At 51.4% G+C, this 21,907-nt stretch overlaps 1 protein-coding gene across 2 annotated transcripts; it reads left to right on the top strand.

Moving 5' to 3' along the window:
• Positions 1 to 893: 893 nt before the first annotated feature.
• On the top strand, positions 894 to 20,048 carry ACCS (1-aminocyclopropane-1-carboxylate synthase homolog (inactive)). Of its 2 annotated transcripts, XM_058527109.1 has the most exons (17): positions 894 to 1,118; positions 2,037 to 2,108; positions 2,419 to 2,709; positions 5,328 to 5,387; positions 7,251 to 7,321; positions 8,483 to 8,552; positions 9,045 to 9,111; positions 11,077 to 11,174; positions 11,722 to 11,799; positions 12,572 to 12,672; positions 13,304 to 13,393; positions 14,574 to 14,619; positions 14,732 to 14,873; positions 16,443 to 16,585; positions 16,690 to 16,843; positions 16,995 to 17,088; positions 19,804 to 20,048. In XM_058527109.1, the coding sequence occupies exons 3-17, from the start codon at positions 2,419 to 2,421 to the stop codon at positions 19,844 to 19,846; spliced, it is 1,548 nt and encodes a 515-aa protein (XP_058383092.1). In that variant the 5' UTR covers positions 894 to 1,118; positions 2,037 to 2,108; the 3' UTR covers positions 19,847 to 20,048. The 2 variants fall into 2 exon arrangements, with proteins under 2 accessions (XP_058383092.1, XP_058383093.1); XM_058527110.1 differs by lacking the exons at positions 9,045 to 9,111; positions 11,077 to 11,174; positions 11,722 to 11,799.
• Positions 20,049 to 21,907: the final 1,859 nt, after the last annotated feature.

Here is a 21,907-nt window from a genome sequence, read left to right as displayed (position 1 = left end):
GCCTATGTTTGTGGGGGTGGGGTTAACCCCCCCTGCTGCATGCTTCCATAGCCCCCAGCCCTCCCTTTCTTAATAGTCATCACATCCATATGGCGGCCTTCCCAAGCAACCAAGCCAGCGCCCTGTTTGTCGTGCTCATCGCTGTATTCCAGCATTTGCAGAGATCTGGCACAAGTCAGGCATTCAATGAGACTACTTATCTGAATTAAATAGAATGATGTGACTTAAATGGAGAGAACTGGCTTATTTCACAGAACATAACTAGAGGGCCAAAAAAGTCCCGAGAGCTGCTCGAGGTCACAGTGTTAGTGGCAAGGCCAAAGTGAAGACAAGTGGAGTGGTCAGAAAACAGTCAAGTTTTCCCAGGCATACTTGTAGCGAGGGATCCTGCGTATTTCCTGTCAGGGGGAGAGGAGAATTTTCCTACTCCAGGAGCCTCGGAGAGCCTGGGTGCTCTGACACACTGCCCAAGCCCCGGAGGTGTAGGGTCCGTGGCAGAGTTCCACAAATGTTGCGTAGAAGGAAAGGGGGAGAAATTAACAAACCCCCGTGAAAAACTCTCATAGAAGAAGGATGTTTTAAGGATGCCCTCCCCTTAATCGAAAAGGCTTTTCTGTGGGCGACAACCAGGCGTACACTTGCCAAGACCCTCCGTGGCTCTAACAGCCTCAAAAGCGGAGAACTAGGCCGGGGAGGCAGAGGGAGGCGCGCCCGCGTGCCGACGGGGGAGGGGGGGACACCGGAACCGACAGGCCACAGGGCGCCGAGGTGGCAGCGGGCGGCCCGCCCCTTCCTCGTGGAAGTCTCCGCCCCGGGCCCCTTCCCCTCCTCCGGCTGCTCCTCGGGCCTGAGCGGCCAGTGGCGGGGGGAGCGCGCACGGGAGGATCGGAGGAGCCCGGGCCCCCGGCGTGCGGCCACGTGTGCGCCCCCTAACGCGCAGGCCGCACGGAGGCGTCCTCCGGCCGCGGTCGCGAGGGGACGACCTGGGCCCCAACAGTCCAGGAAGCCCCGTGGTCCCCGAGACCGGGTGCCCTGGGGCCGGGTCCCCGCGCGTAAAGCGTGTGCGGGCGAAGGAAGCGGACGCACGTGCCAGCGCCGGTCCCCGCCAGCTCGGCCAAGTAGGTGCGACCCCCGCGTTGCAGAGAAGGGCGGCCTCGGGGCCCCGCTTCGTGCAGGGCTCGAGGACTCTGCACAAGTCTGCCCTTCCGTCCCCAAGCCCTTTGCCCCACTCACACTTCCTCCTCCTGGACACCGGGAGCGCCTCTCGCGAGCCGCCCGCCGCCGTGCAGAGGCCCTTTCGCTTTTTATCCCCCGGATCCGCCCCGCTGCGGGATTCCCAGGCCTGATCGGGCGCGGGTGTCCGGCTGGGGACGCGTCGCCGCCCGGCTGCACGCCCCGAGCCCGCCCTTCGCTCGGGGGCGGCGCTGAGCCGAGCCCCGCCGTCCCCCAGGCCTCCGGGCCCCGGGCTGCGCCTCCCACCCCGGCCTCCGTCCGCGCTGCCCGTCGCAGGCCTGGGCTGTCGGGAGCGACGGAGGTGAGCGCTCGGAAGAGCCCAGCCGAGCCTGGGAGGACCCCAGAGAAGACTTCGTGGACCACACTTTAATCGGGCCCCCCCTGGGTTTCTGGGCCGCTGGCTGTCACCCATCATTTGGTGTGTGGGGCTCGTGCCTCAGGACTGGGGTTATGATATAACCTCCTCGGTGAGGAGTTATGATATAATCACATGTTTCACTGCGCTTGGGCTATGAGGCAGGATTTGTTCTAAGCGCTTTATCTGCATTAACTCATATATTTATATCCTCACTGCTACCCTGTGTGGTAGTTACGGTTATACCCGCTGTGCAGAGGAGGAAGCTGGCTGAGAAAGTGGAGGAGCTCACGGGATGAGACCGCCCTCTCCCGGTGCCCTGGCCTCCCTCCCTCAGGAGTGAAGATGGCCCCTGGAGCTCTGCCTGGGGGGCCTGCACTTGTGGAGCCACCCTCTGCTGCAGACCACCGAATAATCTCATCCTATCCTTCACCCCTGTTCACGGCAGTCGCCACGGGCCCCTTCCGGATTCCAGGCTGCTTCAAGTTGGAAAATTTGAACCTGGCTTTTTGCAATTGAGGTAAGCGAGAATGGGCAAAGAACTTGGTGACCCCTTAGGCTGCAGGATGAAAAACTTCACAAAAGTAAAACAAGCCAAAGCAGCTGTCTGTTAAAGTCATATGAAAGCAAACACAGCTCCTGGCATGGCCTAGATGCTTAACAGGATTTACTTGTTGAAGCGATTGCACACATGGTTACAAGTAGTAACCACAGGGACATAGGAAGTGATGAGCATACAGACTTAAAGGAAGGAGCAGATGGGGAGGGGGGGCCATGACACCAATTCATTTCTGATGCTTGGTGCATTGAGTGCTTTTGTCTTTTTGTAGATGTTCGCCCTCCCTGAGAAGGAATCCAGGGCACCTTCCACCTGTCCGGGCCCAGCCTCCACACAGGACCTGGACAGTAACTATGGGGATGGTCTGGAAAGAGAATACTCTAGAAAACCAGACCAGAAGCTGCTGGAGCTCTATGGAGTGGGTGATCCCACCACCAGGTTCTCTTCCAACAGCTCCCACCTGTCCTCTAGAGGAAGAGTCATTAAATGGTTCTGGGACTCAGCTGAGGAGGGCTACAGGACCTACCACATGGACGAGTATGATGAGGACAAGAACCCCAGTGTAAGTGAAGCCCTCTCCCCACTGGGACTCAAGAGAAGACTGCAGGGTGGGATACCCTATCTTGACCAGTAGGGCAGCACCCAGCTTGCTCTTGTCAGGGTGGAGTTATGGTCCTCTGATCTCCTAGAGGGCTTCTGATGTAGTTCAGGGAGGCCCCAGTTTATTAGCTGGATCAGAAAATAGCCCATTTATAATTAAGGGGGCCCTGATTTGTGAGGGAGGAATTCAAGAACCATGGAATGCTCTTATATGGATTCTGACCCACTGCCCATCAACTGTCCAACTTTATAGATGGGACAGGACTAGGGTTCAGGTTGCAACTGTTTCACTTATGGGTTGTGTATTCTTGAGCTAATTACTTAACCTCTTTGAACCTCAGATCATCTCTAAAATGGGATAATGACAACTGCTGTATAGAATAGTCACAATGAAATGAGATCAGGCATGTAAAGTTATTAGCACAGTGCTTCCACATAGAGCAGTCAATAAATGGTAGCTGCTAATATTATTAATGTTATCTGTCCTGATTATTGTAAGTTATTACCAGTAATACCTTCAGAGGGCAGAGAGCTCTCACGAATAACCCTTTAATAATGTTTATTTGTTGAGCATCTACCAGGCGCCAGGCACTGTTCTAGATGCCAGGGTTACAGCAGTGAATAAAAATAAAGTTCCTGCCCTCATGGAGTTTATAGTCTAGTGGGGGAGACAGACAGGAACAGACAAAGAAAACGTATGATGTGTGGTGATAAGTGCTGTAGAGAAAAATAAAGCAGGGTAAAGAGGATAGAGAATGATGGAGTGGGCTGGGGGTGTTGCTACTTTATGTCAGGTGATCACAGAATGCCATTTTAATAAGGTGACATTTGAGCAGAGACCTGAAAAAAGTGAGGGATTGTATTAGTTATCTATTGCTGTGTAACAAATTACTTCAAATCTTGGCAGTTTAAAGCAAATGTTTCACAATTTCTGAGGTTCAGGAATCCAGGTGGGTGCCCCAGGCTGAAGATCTTCTGTGAAGCTGCAGTAAAGCCAGGGGCTACGGTCTCATCTGAAGGCTTCACAGGGTGGAGGGGAGAGGATCCACTTCCAAACTCACTCACAGGTTGTTGGCAGGCCTCAGTCCCTTGCCACATGGACTTCTCCATAGCACTGCCTCATGACATGGCAGCTGGCTTCCCCCAGGGCAAGTGATCCCAGAGACAATGAGAGATCACGAGTACCCAGGACGGAAGCCACGGGCTCTTTATAACCTAATCTTGGAAGTGACATCCCATCACTTCTGCATATCCTATTCATTAGAAGGAGGGCACTAGGTCCAGCCCGCACTCAAGGAGAAGAGATCACATAAGGATGTGAATACCGGGAGGTGGGGATCCCTGGGAGTGAGCATTCCAGGCAGAGGGAACAGCCACTGCAAAGGGCTCAGGGTGGAACCATGCTTGATGAGTTCAAAGGACAGCAAAGGGGTCAGCGGCTGGAGATTGGCTGGAGATGAGGTCAGAAAGGTAACGGGGTGGGGGTGGTGAGAGACCCTGGAGGGCCTTGACAGGACATGGTGAGCCTTCTAATTTTAGACAAAGTGGGATGGAAAGTGTTTAAAGGAGGAGCAACATGATCTGATTTTGGTTTTAAAAAGATGATTTGGACTTGGACTGCTGTATGGAGATTAGACCCAGGGTGGGCAGTGATTGGGAGGGAGTGGGCAAGAAAGGAAGCAGGGAGCTATTACAGTAACTTAGCCGGGAGATGCTAGTGGCTTGGCCCGGGGTCTTGGCAGTGGAGGGTGAGCAGTGTTTGGACCATGCACGTGTTTTGAGGGTGGAAGTGGCAGGATTTACAGGAGCGTTGGCGTGGGTGGAGGAGTGTGAAGGAGCACTGGCTTTTAGTTGTCATAATCTGAGCTCATCCGAGCTGTACTTCTTCATCCTCCTCCTTCCTCATGCCCCCAGTAACTCAGGGGTCAGGAGGATAGCGCATGCGTCTCTCTGCGACTCTATAAGGGACGACTTGAGCTGTGCCTTCCCCCATCCCTCCCCTATGAGAATCTGTGCCTATGGGGTGGGGTCAAGGTGGGTGATGTCGCGCGGGTCTCCGGGGGAGCATTTCCACCAACACAGGGCTCTTCTTGCTCTGCATACACCCTCGTTTCTGTTCCAGCCAGAGCCCCGATTTACTTTGTACATTCCTTCATCCCGTAAAAATGTATTGAGTCCTTCTAAGCGCCTGGAGAGACACAGTGGTGTCTCAGGCATGCATCCAGCCTTCAGGGACCTTCCCATCTAGTGGGAGAGATAAGGAATGTACAACAGTCCCTGTGACCTGGGGCAGAAACTGACCAGTGCTCTAAAGGGTCTAGAAGAAGAAAAGATCTCTTCCAGGTGGGGTTTTGGGGAAGGCTTCCCGGAGGAGATGGCATTTGAATTGAACTTTAGAAATAGGTAGATGGGTTCAAGGAGCAGAGTGGAGGGCACGGCTTGAGCAAAGGCAAGGGGGGCGCTTGGAAGGGCGGGATTGCAGGGAGCTCCTGCCTTTCTTTGCTGCCTCGGTGCGTTCCGCGGGCCTCTCGTCGGCCCCCTCTGCCATGCTCACCCTGCCTCTGTACCTCTCGTCTCCAGGGCATCATTAACTTGGGCACCAGTGAGAACAAACTCTGCTTTGACCTGCTGTCCAGGCGGGTAAGTCCCAGTGCGCCTGTGCATGGCATCGCCAGCTCCAAGGGGCTGTCTTCTCTTGGACATCCCCAGAATGCTTCCCCCACAAGAGCTGGCTGCTTACCTCCGCAGCCCTGGCCTGGATGTCAGGAGACCCAGATTCCAGATCTGCCTCGGGGGTGACTTTCTATGTGATCTTGAGGGAGTCACTTCCCTACTCTGATCTTGCTTCTTTATCTCTTTAGGCCTTTCCCTCGCTCAGTCCCTCCTGCTGTCTAGGTCCCTGCTCTCAGAGGGGAAACGCTAAGTGGTGTGTGGTCAGTATTTAACAACTGGCTCTTCAGTGGGGAGAAGAAGCCCTGATTTGTAGCTTTTGCTAATTCCCATAGTGTAAATACTCCCACATGGCCGATTTCAAGCTGCTGATGTGATGTCACTGCAGGCAGAGTTGGGAAGAGAGGCGCAGTGTGGCACCCGTTATGTCACGTCCCCCCGTCCAGACACATAGACGGAAATAACCTCGAGCACAGATGATAGTCAGATGTAGTAACATCATCGGGGCAATGATGTTTGAGTGCTTATTGTTTTAAATATAATTTACATAGTTTATATATAATTTAATTTTTTAAATGATTGTTTTTTAACACAGCTTGCAAAATTCCTGAAAATTTAGTAAGCAGATTTCTTGAGCTGGTGCGAGCCATCTCTAGCAAACGAGATGTCTTCCCAGGTCTTTGAGTCAGAGTTTGAGATTGTAGAGAGGGCGACACTTAACCCAAAGGAACACATTTCCTAGGGTGAAGTCTCCAGGCCCCAACAGGAGACGGAGGCAGGGAGTGGGCTTGAGAGGCCTGTTCTACCGAAAGCCAGCTCTCTGCTCTCAGGCAGCTCAGCACCGTCCAATAGAAATAAAATGTGATATGTGATAAAATAAATGTGATAAAATAAAATTATATGTGCCACACATATAATTTAAAATTTTCTATTAAATAAGTAAAAAGAAACTGGTAAAATTCACTTTAATAATATATTTTATTTAGCACCATAGATCTAAAATATGACCATTTCAACATGTAATCAACATAAAAAATTATTAAGGAGCTATTTTACCTACTGTTTTCAGATCAATCTTCAAAATCCAGTGTGTTCGATTCAGACCGGCCACATCCCAAGTGCTCGGTAACCACATGTGGCTGGTGGCTTCCATATTGGACAGGGCAGCTCTAAGGGATGAAGGAGAGGGGGGAAAGGCTGGACTTATACACAAGTGGCTGGTGACCTTTCTTCTTTTGGTCCCACTGCCCAAGGCCCCTGCCTTTCCTTGACATTGTGTGTGTGATGCCCTGTGTGTCAGTAACCCAGCACCTGGTCGGGGTGGGGATGGTCTAAAAACAGCCACATTTTCCAAAGTGTAAGGTTGAGCTGAGCCCGCAGGAGCACAATGGGCTGAGTCTCTCTAGAAGTTGGAGCCAAGACCAGAATGATGGCACCCAGTTCTGGGACCTCTTCTTTTACCCCACGGAGTTGCTGAGTAGCACGGTCTCTTATCGCTGCCTCCACGAATGCACCCCTCTGGTATTTTTAGGTGGCAGTGTTGTATAAAGAGCACTGGACTAGGAGTCAAAAATTCTGGATTTTGTCTCAGCTCTGCCACTTGCTAGCTCTGTGACCTTGGCTGAGTCACCTTACTTTTTGGAGCCTCAGTTTCCTCATGTGGAAAATGGGCACGAGAATGCTGTCCCTGTGCTCCCGTCTCTTGGTTTCTCTGATGAGCAGACCAAGCCCTGGCATTAGAGGCCCTGGTGCCGTGTGGATGGGGGTGGTGGTGCCGGCCCTCAGCGTGAGGGTGTGCGGCCCTCAAACCTGCTCTCCCTTGTCTGTCCCCAGCTGAGTCAGAGCGACATGCTGCGCGTGGAGGCGGCCCTGCTGCAGTACCCTGACTGGAGGGGGCATCTGTTGTGAGTAGTTGCTGCAGGCCTGTGGTTCTCAGCCCAGGGTGCTTTTGCTCCCCAGGGGACACACGGCAATGTCTAGAGACAGTTTTGGTTGTCATAACTGGGAAGGGGGTACTACTGGCATTTATTGGGTAGAGGCAAGGGATGCTACTACACCTTCCACAATGCCCAGGATCGTCCCCACAACAAAGAATTATCTGGTCTAAAATGTCAGTAGTGGAGAAAGCCTGCTGTAGGCTGCGGGCCTGGTCCTGGAGACCTGGTGATCATGGGCTCTCCTGGAGCATCTGCAGGGAACTGGTGCGTCTGCCAGTCCCACCCCAGCTCAGGAGCTCCCTAGCGTGGTTTCTCTGGGTCTGAGGCAGGAGAAGGGACTTCAGGTGAGGAGTCTTTGTCCCCACTTTCTCAGTAGCTTTAAAGGAGCCAGAATCAGCTAAGGGGGAGCTAGCTAGGGCCTTTTCCTGTACGATGGGAGATGGTAAATAATACTAATAAGAGTTTATACTTACTGAGTACTTACTAGGGGCCAGACGCTGTTCTAAGAGCTTAGTGACTGAGCAGGACTTGATTCCAAGAGTGATTCTGAAGCACGTGTTCTTATAGGAGTTAGGATGGTGGCCCTGGAGTCAGATCACTGGGCTGGAGAGTGGGCTCTGCCACTTGCCAGCAAGTGACTTAATTCCTTCAAGCCTCAGTTTCTTTGTCTGTAAAATGGGAATAATAATAACAGTAGTTGCATCATAGGCTCGTTATGAAGATTAAATGCATAAAATTCTCCGAATAACACCTGCATAAGGTAAATGCTCAATAAATATTAGCAATAATAACTATGATAATAGTTATTGTTATAATAATACTGTTATTATTATTGTTATTATTAGCTAGATCTACGTATAGAGTATTACTTTTGATGTCCCTGAAGTCTGCTGATTAGGTGGGGTTGGTGTTCTAGGACTACTGAGAATGAAAGTTTTGATTCATGGGGGTAGTGATGGGGGGCAGAGGAAGGTGGGCACCGAGGAGTGGAGACAGATACACTCCCCTCGTGGGAAACCAGAGGGGCGTAATGGGAGCTGCCTGAAGGGTCCCCAGAGGAGCTTTGGGACGGGCTGTGGGTTGAGGCCCCTCGGACAGGCTCTGCCCATCTGTCTGTCTCATCTCCAGCCTCCGGGAGGAAGTGGCCAGGTTCCTGTCTTTCTACTGCAAGAGCCCCGCACCCCTCAAACCGGAGAATGTGAGTAGCCCCCCTTCTCTGCTCTTGCCTGCTCTTCTGCCCTCCTGCCCCCACTTCTGGCTGGTCAGGGGTAAGGTGGGCTTGGGATCCGCCTTTCACTTAGTTTTGATTTGTTTCCAAGTGGAATTAGGAATATCCGCTTCCTCTCTCCCCCTCATCCTAGATATTTCGAGTTTGGGGATAATTTCTGCCCCACTTTGTTCTGTGGCTCCACTTTGCCTCCACACTTTTGGGCAAGATTCTCTGAGTGACCAGTTCCCTCTTCCTTGCTCAGTTGACCTAAAGCAGGGTCCCCATGAATGACCCACATGAATGAGCTTGGCTGTTAGGAGGGGCCTTCGGGGACCTCCTGTGGCTTTGCTGAGACAGAGCCATGTAGGGCGCCAAGCTGGGACCTGGCTCTCCCTCTGTGCCGTCCTGGGACAGAGGCTGCAGGTCCTTGCTCCCTCCTGGGACAGATTCATCTTTGTCCCGTGGATGTGTCACCCGCAGGTGGTTGTTCTGAACGGCTGTGCCTCTCTCTTCTCTGCTCTGGCCACGGTGCTGTGTGAGGTGGGGGGTAAGTGGACTGTGCCCCTCAGCACTGGGGGCTGCCCTGTGCCTGCAGTGTCCCCAGTGGCCTGTCCTCGAGGGCTGCATCAGAGTGCTCTTAGCCGTAATAGACTACAGGGGGCTCAACAGGACCCCCAGGGGTCAGCAGTCCAGGGGAGGTCACTGTGATGCCAGGATTCTGGGCTGTCTCTCTGCGATGACCTTGGCTTTTCCTTCATGCTCACAGATGGCTGTCACATCCTCACGTGACAGCATGTCCTAAAGCAGGAAGAAAGGGATGAGGTTGTGCCTTGCCTGTCTCTTTTTTATCAAGAGAGGGGAACGGGGCTTTTCTTTTCCAGAGGGGTCCCAACAGAGCTCCCCTTACATCTTACTGGCCAGAACTGGCTCACAAACCCATTCCCAAGGCAGTCTCTGGGAAAGGCGACCAAGAGAGCCATGGTTGGCCTAAACCAAACTTGGTTCGTCCCCCGGGGCTGGGGGAAGGCCCACCTTCCTTGGACTTACTGCTGGTCATATCTGAGAAATCTGGTGCTCTCTTAGTGAGGAAGAACACTGGAATGGCTGTCGAGTAGCAGCCAGTGGTGCCTGCTACAAAAGCCATAGTCGTGTTGAGAACTGGTCATGGTCAGAGGTTATTGGTTTCCAGGAACAGAGGCCACTCACATTAGCTTAACTAATAATGGTAATGTTAGTAAGATTTATTGATCACATACTACATTCTAGGCACTGGCCTAAGAATTCAGTCCTCACAGCACCTTATGAGGAGGTTGTCTGGTTACCCCCACTTCACAGATGAGGAGATTAAGGCACAGTGGTTAAGTAACTGGTCAAAATCACACAGAGAGATAGTAACCAGGATTTGAACCATAAAAGGAAGATTCATTGCAAGGATGTTGTAATAGGCAAGTTCCTACCCATTCCAGAACAATTGAGAACGGGATCAGCATCACACTCTCCAACTCTCCCTGGGGTATGCAGTCCCCCCTTTCTTGGCCTCTCTCTGGACCTTCCTCAGCTCTGTATGGCCCAGTGTTGCTGCCCCAGCTCCGACTCCCTGTGACCTTTCCCTTGCAGTACACGTTCTCAGCTCACGAGGTCTGTGCTTCTTAGAGCAAAGTCTTGAGAGAGAGAGCACGTGATGGGTTTCTGGCCGGCCAGTGGATCGGTTCCTTTGGGTCATTTGTCTACCTTTGGTCCAATCCCCATAGCTAGGGGAGGGAACATGTAGGACAAAGGCTGCCCCTTCCAGACTGCGAGTGGGGTGGATGGTGCTAAAGGGATGGTTGGGAAGGGAGGGCAGCTTGACCTCTCTCCTCTTCAGAAGTGGAGGAATGCCTTTTCCCCTTGACTTTGGAGGTCATCTCAACAATCCCCCATCCACAGCTAGAGACTTCTGCCTGGCATCCCCTGCACTAAATGGTTTCAGCCTTCAGTCTGTGTGCCCCCAGGGGTGGAGAATCCACTCCTCCTGAAGCAGCACATTCTCTCTCTGGGCAATTCCGTATGTTGCAAGGTTTTCCATTTGTTGAGCCCAGATCATCACCCTGCAGCTTCGACTCCTGGATCCAAGCGTGTCCTTGGAGTGACCCCACATGTCAAGCGCTTCAGAGGGATCCTCTAAGCTTCAGTTTCCTCATCAGTAAAGTTAGAATGATAATAGTATCTACCTCACAGAGTGATTGTGAGGATCCAACCATGCCATCGCATCCATGAGATAAAACACAAATTAATGTTTAGTGCAGTTCCCAGGACGTAGTAAGTGCTCAATAAATGTTGATTACTAATTATTAGAAGAGGGACTGATCTCGGTAGATCCAGGCTTCAGAAAGAGTTTGGGAACTGAGAGAGGGTGCGTGCGCCAAATGTTCCCCAAGGACATTGAAGGCTTGGAGAGGCACAGGGCCAATGGACGGGGGTCTGGGGTGTTCCGGCCAGAGGGTGACAGGCCCTCTCCCACTCCTGCCCCCAGAGGCCTTCCTGATCCCTGCCCCTTACTATGGAGCCATCACACAGCACGTCTATCTCTATGGCAACGTCCGACTGGTCTGTGTCTATCTGGACAGTGAGGTAAGCATTCCTGGGACGCCAGGTAGGACCAGGGCCTTCCTGGAGGCCAAGACTTTTCTGCATCTGAATTTGAGGGTGTACGTGGACAGAAGTCCATGCTCAGGGCTCTGGGGTTACCAGTGAAAGGGGAGTGGAGCCTTCTGCTGCCCGTGGCTGCCCGAGCCTGGGTTTCTGTGGGCTCCCAGGCTCTTGGCTCTGAGATTCCTGGTGTTGATGGTTGAAGCCAAGGGCAGCCTCCAGGAGACTACACCGAAATAGTAGAGTGAGAATGGAGCAGAGCAGACCTCAGCATGGACATCCTTGGACCCCAGTGGAGGACCTCTGGGGGCTTTTCCCAAAACCTAAGAGTGATGAGGGTGTCCCTGAGTGATGGCACAGGGGTGGGTGGCAGTGAGAGGGGAGTGGCCCCACCTGTGTTTCTCCAGAGACTGTTCTAAGGAGGCTGGAGATGACAGGAGTAGGAGAGGTCCCCCGAGTTCAGGTTGGCGGGGGGTAGGGGTGGGGTGTCACTGAATTTGGCTGGTGGAGTTTGTGGGTATTTTTCCAGGTCACTGGGCTGGATGCACGCCCCTTCCAGCTCACCGTGGAGAGGCTGGAGGTGGCCCTACATGCAGCTAATTCTGAGGTCTGAGCATCAAATCCAACCCAAGGCTGGGAGTGGGTGGGTCTGAGCAGGGCATGGACCCTCTTCCTGTGGCTGACCTCCCCCCGGGGGTAGAGTTGGCAGTCTTTAATGGGGACAGGGGCGTAGGGTGGTAGCACAGAACCATTCTGGGGGTCAAGCAGGAGCCTTCCCATGGAGGGTCTGCCCACCAGAGAAGGACTCAATGTTCAGAGAATCAACCAGGGCACCTGATTAAAAACACCACTCCCCCACTCCACGCGATTCTGATTCAGCCGGTCGAGCGTGCAGCTTAGAAGCCTATAGTTCAACAGTCTCCCTGGTGATTTGAAGAGGTGGCCCCCCTCACTCTGAGGGGCTCTGAGGCCTCCTGAAGACAGGCAGCGGCCAGTAGTACTCCAGGGCTTCTTTCCAGTCTCCTTTTCAAAAATCCGCCAACTGAATTTTTTTGCTATGGTCGTTAAAGCTGTACACGCCCACTGTAGGAATTTTAAAAGTGCAGCCCCCCCCACCTGTAATTCTATCAACAAAGGCAATCTCTGCTGGCTCGTGGGCGTATTTCCTCCTGGGCTCTGTTCCCTGCATTTGTTTTCTTTCATAATCGACAGGCTGCTGCAGATGTAATTCTCTGCCCTTGTTCGCTTCCTGTAGGGTTGTGAACACGTTCCCATCACATTCCCCAGGAGCCCGCTCTCGACCAGCCCCGTCCAGTGGGACCACGTGGCTCTGGCCTTCAGGATTTCCTGAGGGTCTCTTGCCTCACTCATGGTTTCAGGGTCTAAAGGTCAAAGGCCTCATCCTCATCAACCCCCAGAACCCCCTGGGTGACATCTACTCCCCCGGAGAGCTACGGGAGTTCCTGGAGTTTGCCAAGAGGTGAGCACCCGACACTCACCCCACAAAGTGTCCCAGTGGATCAGGGTTCTGATGCGGGCTTTGGGGCCGGTCTTTCCACCCTCTTTACTCCACCGTGGGCTTCTATCTGCTTTGGCCCATCCCGGGCAGTGGGGTGGGGAGGTGGGTGTCTGTAGGATGCTGGTTCTCTCTTTCTTTTTATAACAACAGCTGTCATCTATTGCACGCTCTAGGGGCCAGGCATCCTGCTGAGCACTTGATAAATGCTCTATCTCATGTAATCCTCCCAACAACCCAGTTCAGTGCGGATGCTGTTGTTATCCCAGTTTACTGAGCCTTAGCGTGAGGGGTGGAGCCAGACTTGAATCTGGGTGTGTCTGTACTTAACTGTCTTGCACTTAACTGTGCCCTTCCTCCTGGAGGTGGCCGAGGGCTCTGCCTCTCCCTCACCTGCTTCAAAGCCCCATTGTCATCTGCTTTGTGTGTGCGGCTTCCTGTGTGTTTGAAAAGAACAGGCGAAAGAAGGGTGTTCCTGGAAAAAACAAGTTTGGTAACCCTGGTCCCTCTGGATTTCTGATTCACTGCTCTCCCACCCTGGAGGACAAGTTTGGCCTGCGAACCAAGCTCTCTCCTCCCCACTACCTGCCCCCAGGCACGAGCTGCATGTGCTGGTGGATGAGGTCTACATGCTGTCCGTGTTTGAGGAGTCGGTGGGGTACCGCAGTGTCCTCAGCCTGGAAAGGTGAGGCTGCCCCCACAGAGCTGACTCTGCCGGCCCCCACCCCGCCCCAGTGTCCTGGCCCCTCTGTGGCTCGGCCCACAGGGCATGGCCTGCCCCAAGGTGATTGCTCTTCCATCCAGCTGATCCCACTGTCGTCAGATCCCCTAATGAGAAGATGGGAGGGCTGGGCCGGATCAGTGGTTTTCAGATTGTTCTGTGGGGTGTCTGAGAGCAACAAGGAGGGGCCGTAGGATTCCTTGAGGGAGGGCTGGGTGGGTGGGAAACTGGCCTGCTTTGCTGTTTCCTTCATCCCCCGAGTAGCTGAAGTTTCATTCATTCATTCACCCACTCACTCATTCCTTCAGGTGCTTTTTGCATGTGCTAAGTACTTCTGGCTTTTTGGGCTTTTTCATTGGATTTAGTTTGAGCCAAGAGCACCTTGGAAACACTTGGACCAGATCATCTGTAATGTCTGTGAATCTGACATTCGGAGATTCTGGCAGTTCCACTCGTTCAGACCTTTCAACCCTGCTGAGTCCTTCCCATTGGCTGTCTCAGCTAGTCCTTGCAAAGCTCTGCAGAGTACCTGGGGCATGGGTTGTACTCCCCTTCGTTCATGGATTAGGAAAGTGGGACACAGAGAAATAGAGACTTGTCCTCTTCTCTGTGCCAGACACCGTGCGAGGTGCTGGGGACGCCACTGTGAACAGGAAAGACACAGGCCCTTTCTATGTGGCACTTGTATTTCTAGCCAGAAAAACACATTTTAGCAGCTAAATACACAGCTAGTCATTTGATTGTGGCCATGATCAGTACTAAAAGGATAAGTCTGGGGCCCTGAGAGGAACTGCTTGGGACACCCATTGGCCTGGTCTACGGGGAGATGATCAGAGGTCTGTTTGAGGAAGTGACACCTGAGCTATGCTCTAGATTGGGGGACGGCAAATATTTTTAGATCAGATGGCAGATATTCTAGGCTTCACAGGCCATGTGATCTCTCATTCAGCTCTGCCATCACCACACAAAAGCAGCCATAGACATGTACATGAAAGATTGTGGCTGTGTTCCCATAAAGTTTTATTTACGAAAACAGGCAGTAGGTGGGATTTGGCCTGCAGGCTGTAGTTTGCTGACCCTGCTCTCAAGGATGCGTAGGAGTTGGTGATTCAAGAGGTGAAACCAGGGCTTGTGTTCTCCGCAGGCTGCCTGACCCCCAGAGGACCCACGTGATGTGGGCGACCAGCAAGGTGGGTTCCTGGCTGGCCTCGGGGTGTCAGGGAGGTGGGAGGGCAGAGAGGCTGGGGAACCGGCTTCCTCCATGGAGGGCTGGCCACCTCCTAGGGTGCCTTTCTCCCACAGGACTTCGGCATGTCTGGGCTCCGCTTCGGCACGCTGTACACAGAAAACCGGGACGTGGCCACGGCGGTGGCTTCCCTCTGTCGCTATCACGGCCTCAGTGGCCTGGTCCAGTACCAGATGGCACAGCTGCTCCGGGATCGCGGTGACTGCCTGGGCCTGGTCACCTGAGGATGGGGAGGGGGTTGAGGCCAGTCTGGGACTGGCCAGGAATCATAGATGGTTCTCCCACGAGAAGAATTTAGGGTAGTGTTGGAGAGTGCCAGCTCTGGGCCCAGACTGGGTTCATACTCTCCTCGGTCACTTCCTGGCTGCACAGCACATCCCTTCATCTCCCGAGCCTCAGTTTCCTCATCTGTAAAACAGGGATCATAATGGGACCTGTTTTGCAGGGTTAGTATGATATGTCATTCAAGTAGAATAGTACTTGGCATATAATCGACAACTAATCAATGTGAACTCATTATTATTAGCTGTGAGCACTTGAGCAGAGGCTACTAGGGGAAATTTTTCTGAGGGAAGTATCTCTGTCCATGCAGATCTGTTCTGTTCCCAGGTTCAGACAGCGGGTTTAGATGGCGAAGGTCACCCCTGATTGCCACCACTGGTTGAGCCCTGCTAGATGCTCTCAATACGCCATCTCGTTTGTCCCTCCCCAGAATCCTAGGAAGCAGATATTCCAGTATTTTCTGCATTATTTTATAGATGAGGAAAATGAGGCCCAGACACTACACACCTGCTCTTGTAGCTACATTAGAAAGAATAGTGACAGCATCAAGTGTTGGCAAGGCTACGGAGCAGCTGGAACTGTCACACTCTGCTCCTGGGAATGTAAGATGGTGCAGCCACGTTGGCTGTTGCTTATAAAGTGAAACACACACTTACCAAATGGGCCAGCAATGCCACTCCTAGGTATTTACCTTGATGGTCATGTGAAAACCTCGATGTGAATGTTTATAGCTGCTTTAATCATAACCACCCCAAACTAGAAACAACCCAAATGTCCTTCCACAGATGAATGGAGAAGCAAACTGTGGTGCATCCACATGTGGAATACTACTGTGCAATAAAATCCGTGACAACAGGATTAATCTCAAAGGCATTGTGCTGAGTGAAAGAAGCCAGTCTCAAAAGATTACATTACTGTAGGATTCTAGTTACATGGCACATTCTGGAAAAGGCCAAACTACAATGGCAGAGGACAGACCAGTGGTTGTGGGGAAGGAGACCATGTGACTATAAACAGATAGCACAAGGGTGATCTTTGGGAGGAGGGCACTGTTGAGTATCCTGCCTATGGTGGGGGTTACACAGATCTATCCATGTGCTAAAATTCATCGAAGTGGACACCAAAAAAAAAGGTTAATTAAAAAAATGAGGATCGGGGAGGTGAAGTTGCCCAACACCCCACACCTTGTCAGTGGCCATGCTGGGATCTGACCCTGTGTGACTCAGGAGCATCCTTATGTGAGTGGATCAGCCTCTGGTTAGGGTCTGCATCCTGAGGGACCTGGAGCTGTCAGGGCCGAGTATCCGGATGTAAGATGCTTTGCACTGAGTACTGAACATGCCCATCGCCCCAGTCGACCAGCTGGAGGGCAGGCTCACCGGTCTTGGCAGCTCACTGCCTTGTTCTTTTCAGTGCTTAGATTCGCGGGACGGAGTGGAGGGTTGATGGGAGATTTATCTTTTGGCTTCTTTTTCACCCAAACAGACTGGATCAACCAGGTGTACCTGCCAGAGAACCACGCCCGGCTCAAGGCTGCCCACGCCTATGTCTCGGGAGAGCTCAGGGCCCTGGGGATCCCCTTCCTGAGTCGGGGGGCAGGCTTCTTCATCTGGGTCGACTTGAGGAAGGTACGCAGGTCGGGGGGCGGGTGGGGAGGGAGTTGAAGCCTCCCTCCAGCAGGTGAGGGGCAGGGGCGTCTCCTTTGCGTCCTGAGCCCCTTCCACCCTCCCAGTACCTGCCCGAGGGCACCTTTGAGGAGGAAATGCGGCTCTGGCGCCGCTTTCTGGAGCACAAGGTGCTGCTGTCCTCTGGCAAGGCCTTCGAGTGTAAAGAGCCCGGCTGGTTCCGCTTGGTCTTCTCGGACGAGGCCCACCGGCTCTGCCTGGGTGAGCACTCGGCCCTCCTGGCCCCGTCCTAACTGCATCCTTCACTCTGTCTTCCCTCTTCTGGCCCCGCGTGTGGCCCCAGCAGCCTCGGCTTGTTTGTCCCCACCCACCCAGCCCTCGGTGCTGACGGGGCATCGCTTCCCCTTCCCAGGGATGCAGAGGGTCCGGCAGGTGCTCGAGGGCAAATCCCAGGTGGCAGAAGACCCCCCAGCCTGTCAGATCCAGGAGCCGAGGGACCAGCACAGGTGAGCTGGCCATTGCCTCATGGCCGCAGGGCCTGGCAGCTGCTGCCGACCTGGGCCGTTTGGGGCTGTGAAGGCTGATGGTGGGTGAGCCGTTTGCCGGGAAGATACCCAACTTGGCCTTGACCCTGAAGAAGATGAACTATTCTTTGCCTCTGTTGGTGGCATTGAGAGACTCCTTAAGCTGAGGTTCTACCTGGTCCATCCCCCTCCCCCTCTATTAAACAAAACTGGGAGAAACTAGAAGCGTCTGTTGTGAGTAATTTACAGAATGGAGGAGTCGTGACTGCTTCTAACCACAACCCTCAGCCCCCTGAGGACGTGAAAAGAAAATAAACAGCCTGTACCTTCCTCTGACAGCGCCTTCATTCTTCCTTTGTTGCCGTGGAAACAAGTCAGAGGAACAACGTATAAGAGAGTATGCCCCCCAAATTAAAGAAAGTGATAATTTCCAAAGTACCAGGAGAAAGGAGTTAATTCTACATGTTCAGAGTGTTCTCCACGCACTTAGGATGTGTGGGCCCACAGCACACCAGGGACCTGGGGCAGGCCTCTGCTTGGGACACGGTGAACAGGAGGATGTGGGAGTCAGGAGGGGCTTCTCTGTCTCTGGGATGCTCTTCCTCCTCCTCTTCCTCCTTCCTGGCAAGGAGCTGCCTTCCCTGATGACCCCAAACCAGACTGACCTAGCCATGACTGGGCTGGACCCTGAACCCAGGCTGCTGTGGGGATGTTCTGACCGAGGCTGGCCTTTCCACGCTGAGCATGCAAAGGGCCACCCACCCCATCCCCAAGGGTGCTTTAGTTCAGAGCCCACGTGAGCATTCTGATCCGACCTTAAAGCTGTGTGCTGAGAACTCTGGTGCCAACACTCCTGTTTAGAAAAGCTGTCTCTTTCCTTGTTCCTCTTTTAAGAGAATATCGGTGAAATCAGCATTTCCTTCCTATAAACTATGCTATTTGGTTTAGATTTGTTTTCCTCTTTCTTTCTGCCTTTCGTTCATTCATTCTTCCTCCCTCTCTTTTCTTGAATACCTTCTATGTGCCAGACACTGCTGGCTAATTGACATGCGTTATTTCTAACTCTTAACAACCCTGGGAAGCTGACATTATTATCCCCCATTTTACAGATGAGGAAACTGAGTCTCAAAGAGATGGATGACTTTCCGAAAGTCACCTAGCTAAAAAGTATCAGGGCCAGGATTCAGAGTCAGGTTGGCTGGGTTCAAAGTCCTGTGCTCCTCCCCCTCTGCCCACCCAGGTCCCAACTGGATTTGACTCTCCAGTCTTGAGCACCAGGCTTCGTGTTGTCGTTGTCATCATCTTTATTTTTTACTGCCATTGGCTCAGTAGCAGTCCTTTCTACTGCCACTTCTGGGAAACGTTAGAACTCGGATTTGTTTTACTGGAATGCCTTCCGCTTTTACAGAAGGTTAAAATAAGAATGGCCACACGGAGAGCTCTCTGCATCCTTTCCAAAAACTTCTGTTGTGACACTGCCGTTGTTGTTCAGGGTCCCCCCTGGAAGGATGTGGTAAATTCCATTTAGAATTCTCAGAAGAATGACTTCTATTTCTTTAGTGGGAATCCAAGCTGGTTTCCCAGCAGAGGCTGATTGGACCAGGAATCTGGGCCTGAAATGAGCTCATGTATTTGAGTAGGCAGAGGGGGCCTCCAACCCCAGCTGGCTTGTGCTCTGCTGAATGGAGGTGCTCTACACGGATCCCTTTATGGGGTATGGGTTGAACATATGCTACATCCATCTAGCATCCTCTCCACTCACCTTCGTGCTTTGCCTGTTACTGCAGCCAGCCGCCCGTGTGTGCGTGTCACCTAACAGCACCTCAGCTGTGTGTGCATGCAGCCCCACGGCTCCTCAGCTGCACCACATGTCACTTTCTGTCCCAGGCTTCTCTCTTGCAAGCCCCTGGTGCATTTGCAAGCCAGGAGCTCTGAGGGCATTAGCACTTCTGGGGCGATCCTTGAGCAATGGGAGCAGGAACGGGTGGATAAACATCCTTGTCCTCCGTGCAGGTGGACAATTGTGCAGTAGACAGTTCTGACGTGCTGCATAGCTCCTCAAAGATCCCTAATGGGATTCCCCAGGTGCCCACAGCAGTGGCCAGCTCTGTAACGCACCCCTGGACGGTTTTCTCTTTTCTCCTGGTTTACTCATTCAATCTTCTCACCTTTCCCTAAGCTTGCTTCCCAGAATAACTACCTGCACTCAAGCCTCTCTCTCTCAGGGAACCAAGCAAGGTAGAGCATAAGTGATAGATGAACGACATCCACCAATTTTTCTCTGAGCTCAAGCTACTTTCCCTAAGAACCCTGAGACGCAGGTCTAGGTTTGCGCACAAAAGTGATTGGACACTTACCTATGGGTTTCTGTAAATCCTTGCAAGAATCTTCTATTGCTGACAATTACAAAATCAAATTTTTTTTTTTTGTTTTTCATAGGGAAATAATATGTTTCCTTTTTTCAATTGATGAGAATTCCTAAGCTGTTATATTAGTTAAAACTCTTATTTACACATGACCCAAAATTGTAGAAGTAGCTCACATTTAAACAAAAAGTGGGGAGGGTGTTATTGAATTAACACAGCTAGGAAGGAGATGGACAGATGTTTCAAGCAGGGCTCTAGCCAGCAGTTCAAATAATGCCATTAGATTTTGTGCTCTCTCTTTCTCATTGCCTCTATATGGCTTCATTTTCAGACATGCTCCATTATCTGCCCATCCAGGGGAATGTGGTACTTGAAACCCGAGTTCTACTCATCTGTCCACTTTGCCATGACTCGTGTGTTGACTTTTCCCCTTCAAGCTTATTTCTTCATGGTCTCAATAGAGCTATAGAAGCTCCAAACACCACCTCCTCGCCAACCACTTCCAGAGACAGAAAAGAGAATATGTTCTTCTAGTGCCTCCTTTTCAGTTTATTTCATTCATTTATTCACTCGCTCATTAAAAAAATATATATTTGTTAAGCCTCAGATTTGTAAGAGTTCTTTATATATTCTGGAAATGAGTACTTTGCCAGATACTCTTAAATTACTAACATTCATACTTTTATCATTTTCTTTATCCTCCTCCTGAACGTGGAAATTACCTTAGAACGTTTAACACTTATGCCTTTATTTTCATCTCGTGATACTGTTGACTAGTATTTTAGTTAATGCCTAGTTTTTCTTTTTTTTTCCTTCTTCTGGAAATTGTGCTTTGAAAAGTCATGACAACCCCAGTTTGAGTGAAGACTTGGTCAAATAGAACCTCCACATCTAATGTTAACATTTCTAATACTATAATTTCTAATAACAATTCTAATGCTACACGACTAACAATGGCATATTTAATGTTTAACACTGTTTTCCCCAGACTCCATCACCCTAAATGAAAACTTAAGGCACTTGTTTTTGCATATAGACTCTGAGGAAGAATTCATAGGAAACTGAGCATAGTCGTTGCCTACAGGGTAGGGAAACTGGGAGAATGAGAAACAAGAAAAGGAGTGAGGATTTTTACTGTTTCTTTCTCTTTTTTTGTTTTCTTGGGTTTGTTTTTAATCTTTTTGTTTTTTAAATGATATGAACATAAAAAAATTTTTTTAAAAGAATTCTATTTAGGGTAAGTTCCTAGGAGAGTTATAAACACCGTGTAGGTCTAGTACTGGTCTCAGACATCTGGAACTTCTGCTAAAACATTGCTTCCTATTAATTTTTTAAAATGGAGGTAAAGAGGATCAAGGTGGAGTGAGCAGTTCCCTTGGTCTCTCCCCACTAAGATACAATGAAAAAGACATTCATTGACCAGCAGAGGACACTCACACAACACAATAGACGTCTGAGAGATCCGTGCACCCATACGTCTGAAGGTGGGGGTACTGGACCCCCCAGGAAGCAGTGGAAGGAGGTAAGCGATCTAGGGCACTGGACCTCACACAGCAGCTGGCGCGTGACTCTGAGAGGAGACTGGGGAACAGGCGGCCTTCCAGGGGAATGCTTTCACTCTCGGAGTTGCTTCTCAGCCTGAGGGAATGCCGCACACCAAAGCAGCTCAGTCACTGTGGGGGCACCTCCACCATGCCGAGCAGCCCAGGTGGCCCACCAATGAGTGCATAGCAGGAGCGCAGGCAAGAAAGAAAGCACCCTCTCCTCCCATCCCGCCTGGCACACCGGCTTGGCCAGTCAGCCAGGGCAGGGGATCCCCGCCAGAGCACCTGTGACTGCGTGTGTGAAGTGGCGGCAGCCAGCGGGCAAATGCAGACAGGCCCTGTCGACACAACTTCCAACAGACAGGAACAACTGCTGGGGGATGTGGCTGGCTCAGAAAACACAGCTCCTGTTCCCCCCATGGCGGCAGGTGGAATCTGTGACCAGATACTACCACTATGCACTGGCAGAGGTCCACCCCATCAAACAGCATGAAGAAATACATTAACACTCCAGAGCAGAAGGAAAATGACAAGTCTCCAGAAACCAATCCTGAGCTCACAGAAATTTACAATCTAAATGACAGGGAATTCAAAATAGTTATCATAAAGGAACTCAGTGAGTTACAAAAAAACTCAGAAAGAAAGTTCAATGAATTCAGGAATAAAAGTAATGAGCAGAGGGAATTCTTCACAAAAGAGAGTGAAACTCTAAAAAAAAAAAAAAAAAAAAACCAAACAAATGCTGGAGATGAAACACACAGTGAATGAGATAAAAAACAATTTAGAATCCTTAAAAAGCAGAGCTGACATTATGGAGGACAGAAATATAGAAATGCTTCAGGTGGAGAAGGAGAAAGAACTAAGACTAAAAAGAAATGAAGACATTCTCCA

Source organism: Diceros bicornis, chromosome 31 (genome assembly GCF_020826845.1).
Source record: "Diceros bicornis minor isolate mBicDic1 chromosome 31, mDicBic1.mat.cur, whole genome shotgun sequence".
NCBI lineage: Eukaryota > Metazoa > Chordata > Mammalia > Perissodactyla > Rhinocerotidae > Diceros > Diceros bicornis.
Note: the sequence above shows the minus strand (reverse complement) of the source record. Positions and strands in the feature narration are given on the sequence as shown.

Coding starts and splice junctions, on each gene's coding strand:
- ACCS (XM_058527109.1), top strand. CDS start 2,419: ATGTTCGCCCTCCCTGAGAAGGAATCCAGGGCACCTTCCACCTGTCCG. Junction 7,322..8,482: donor GACTGGAGGGGGCATCTGTT/GTGAGTAGTTGC, acceptor TCTCATCTCCAG/CCTCCGGGAGGAAGTGGCCA. Junction 14,874..16,442: donor ACAGCTGCTCCGGGATCGCG/GTGACTGCCTGG, acceptor TCACCCAAACAG/ACTGGATCAACCAGGTGTAC.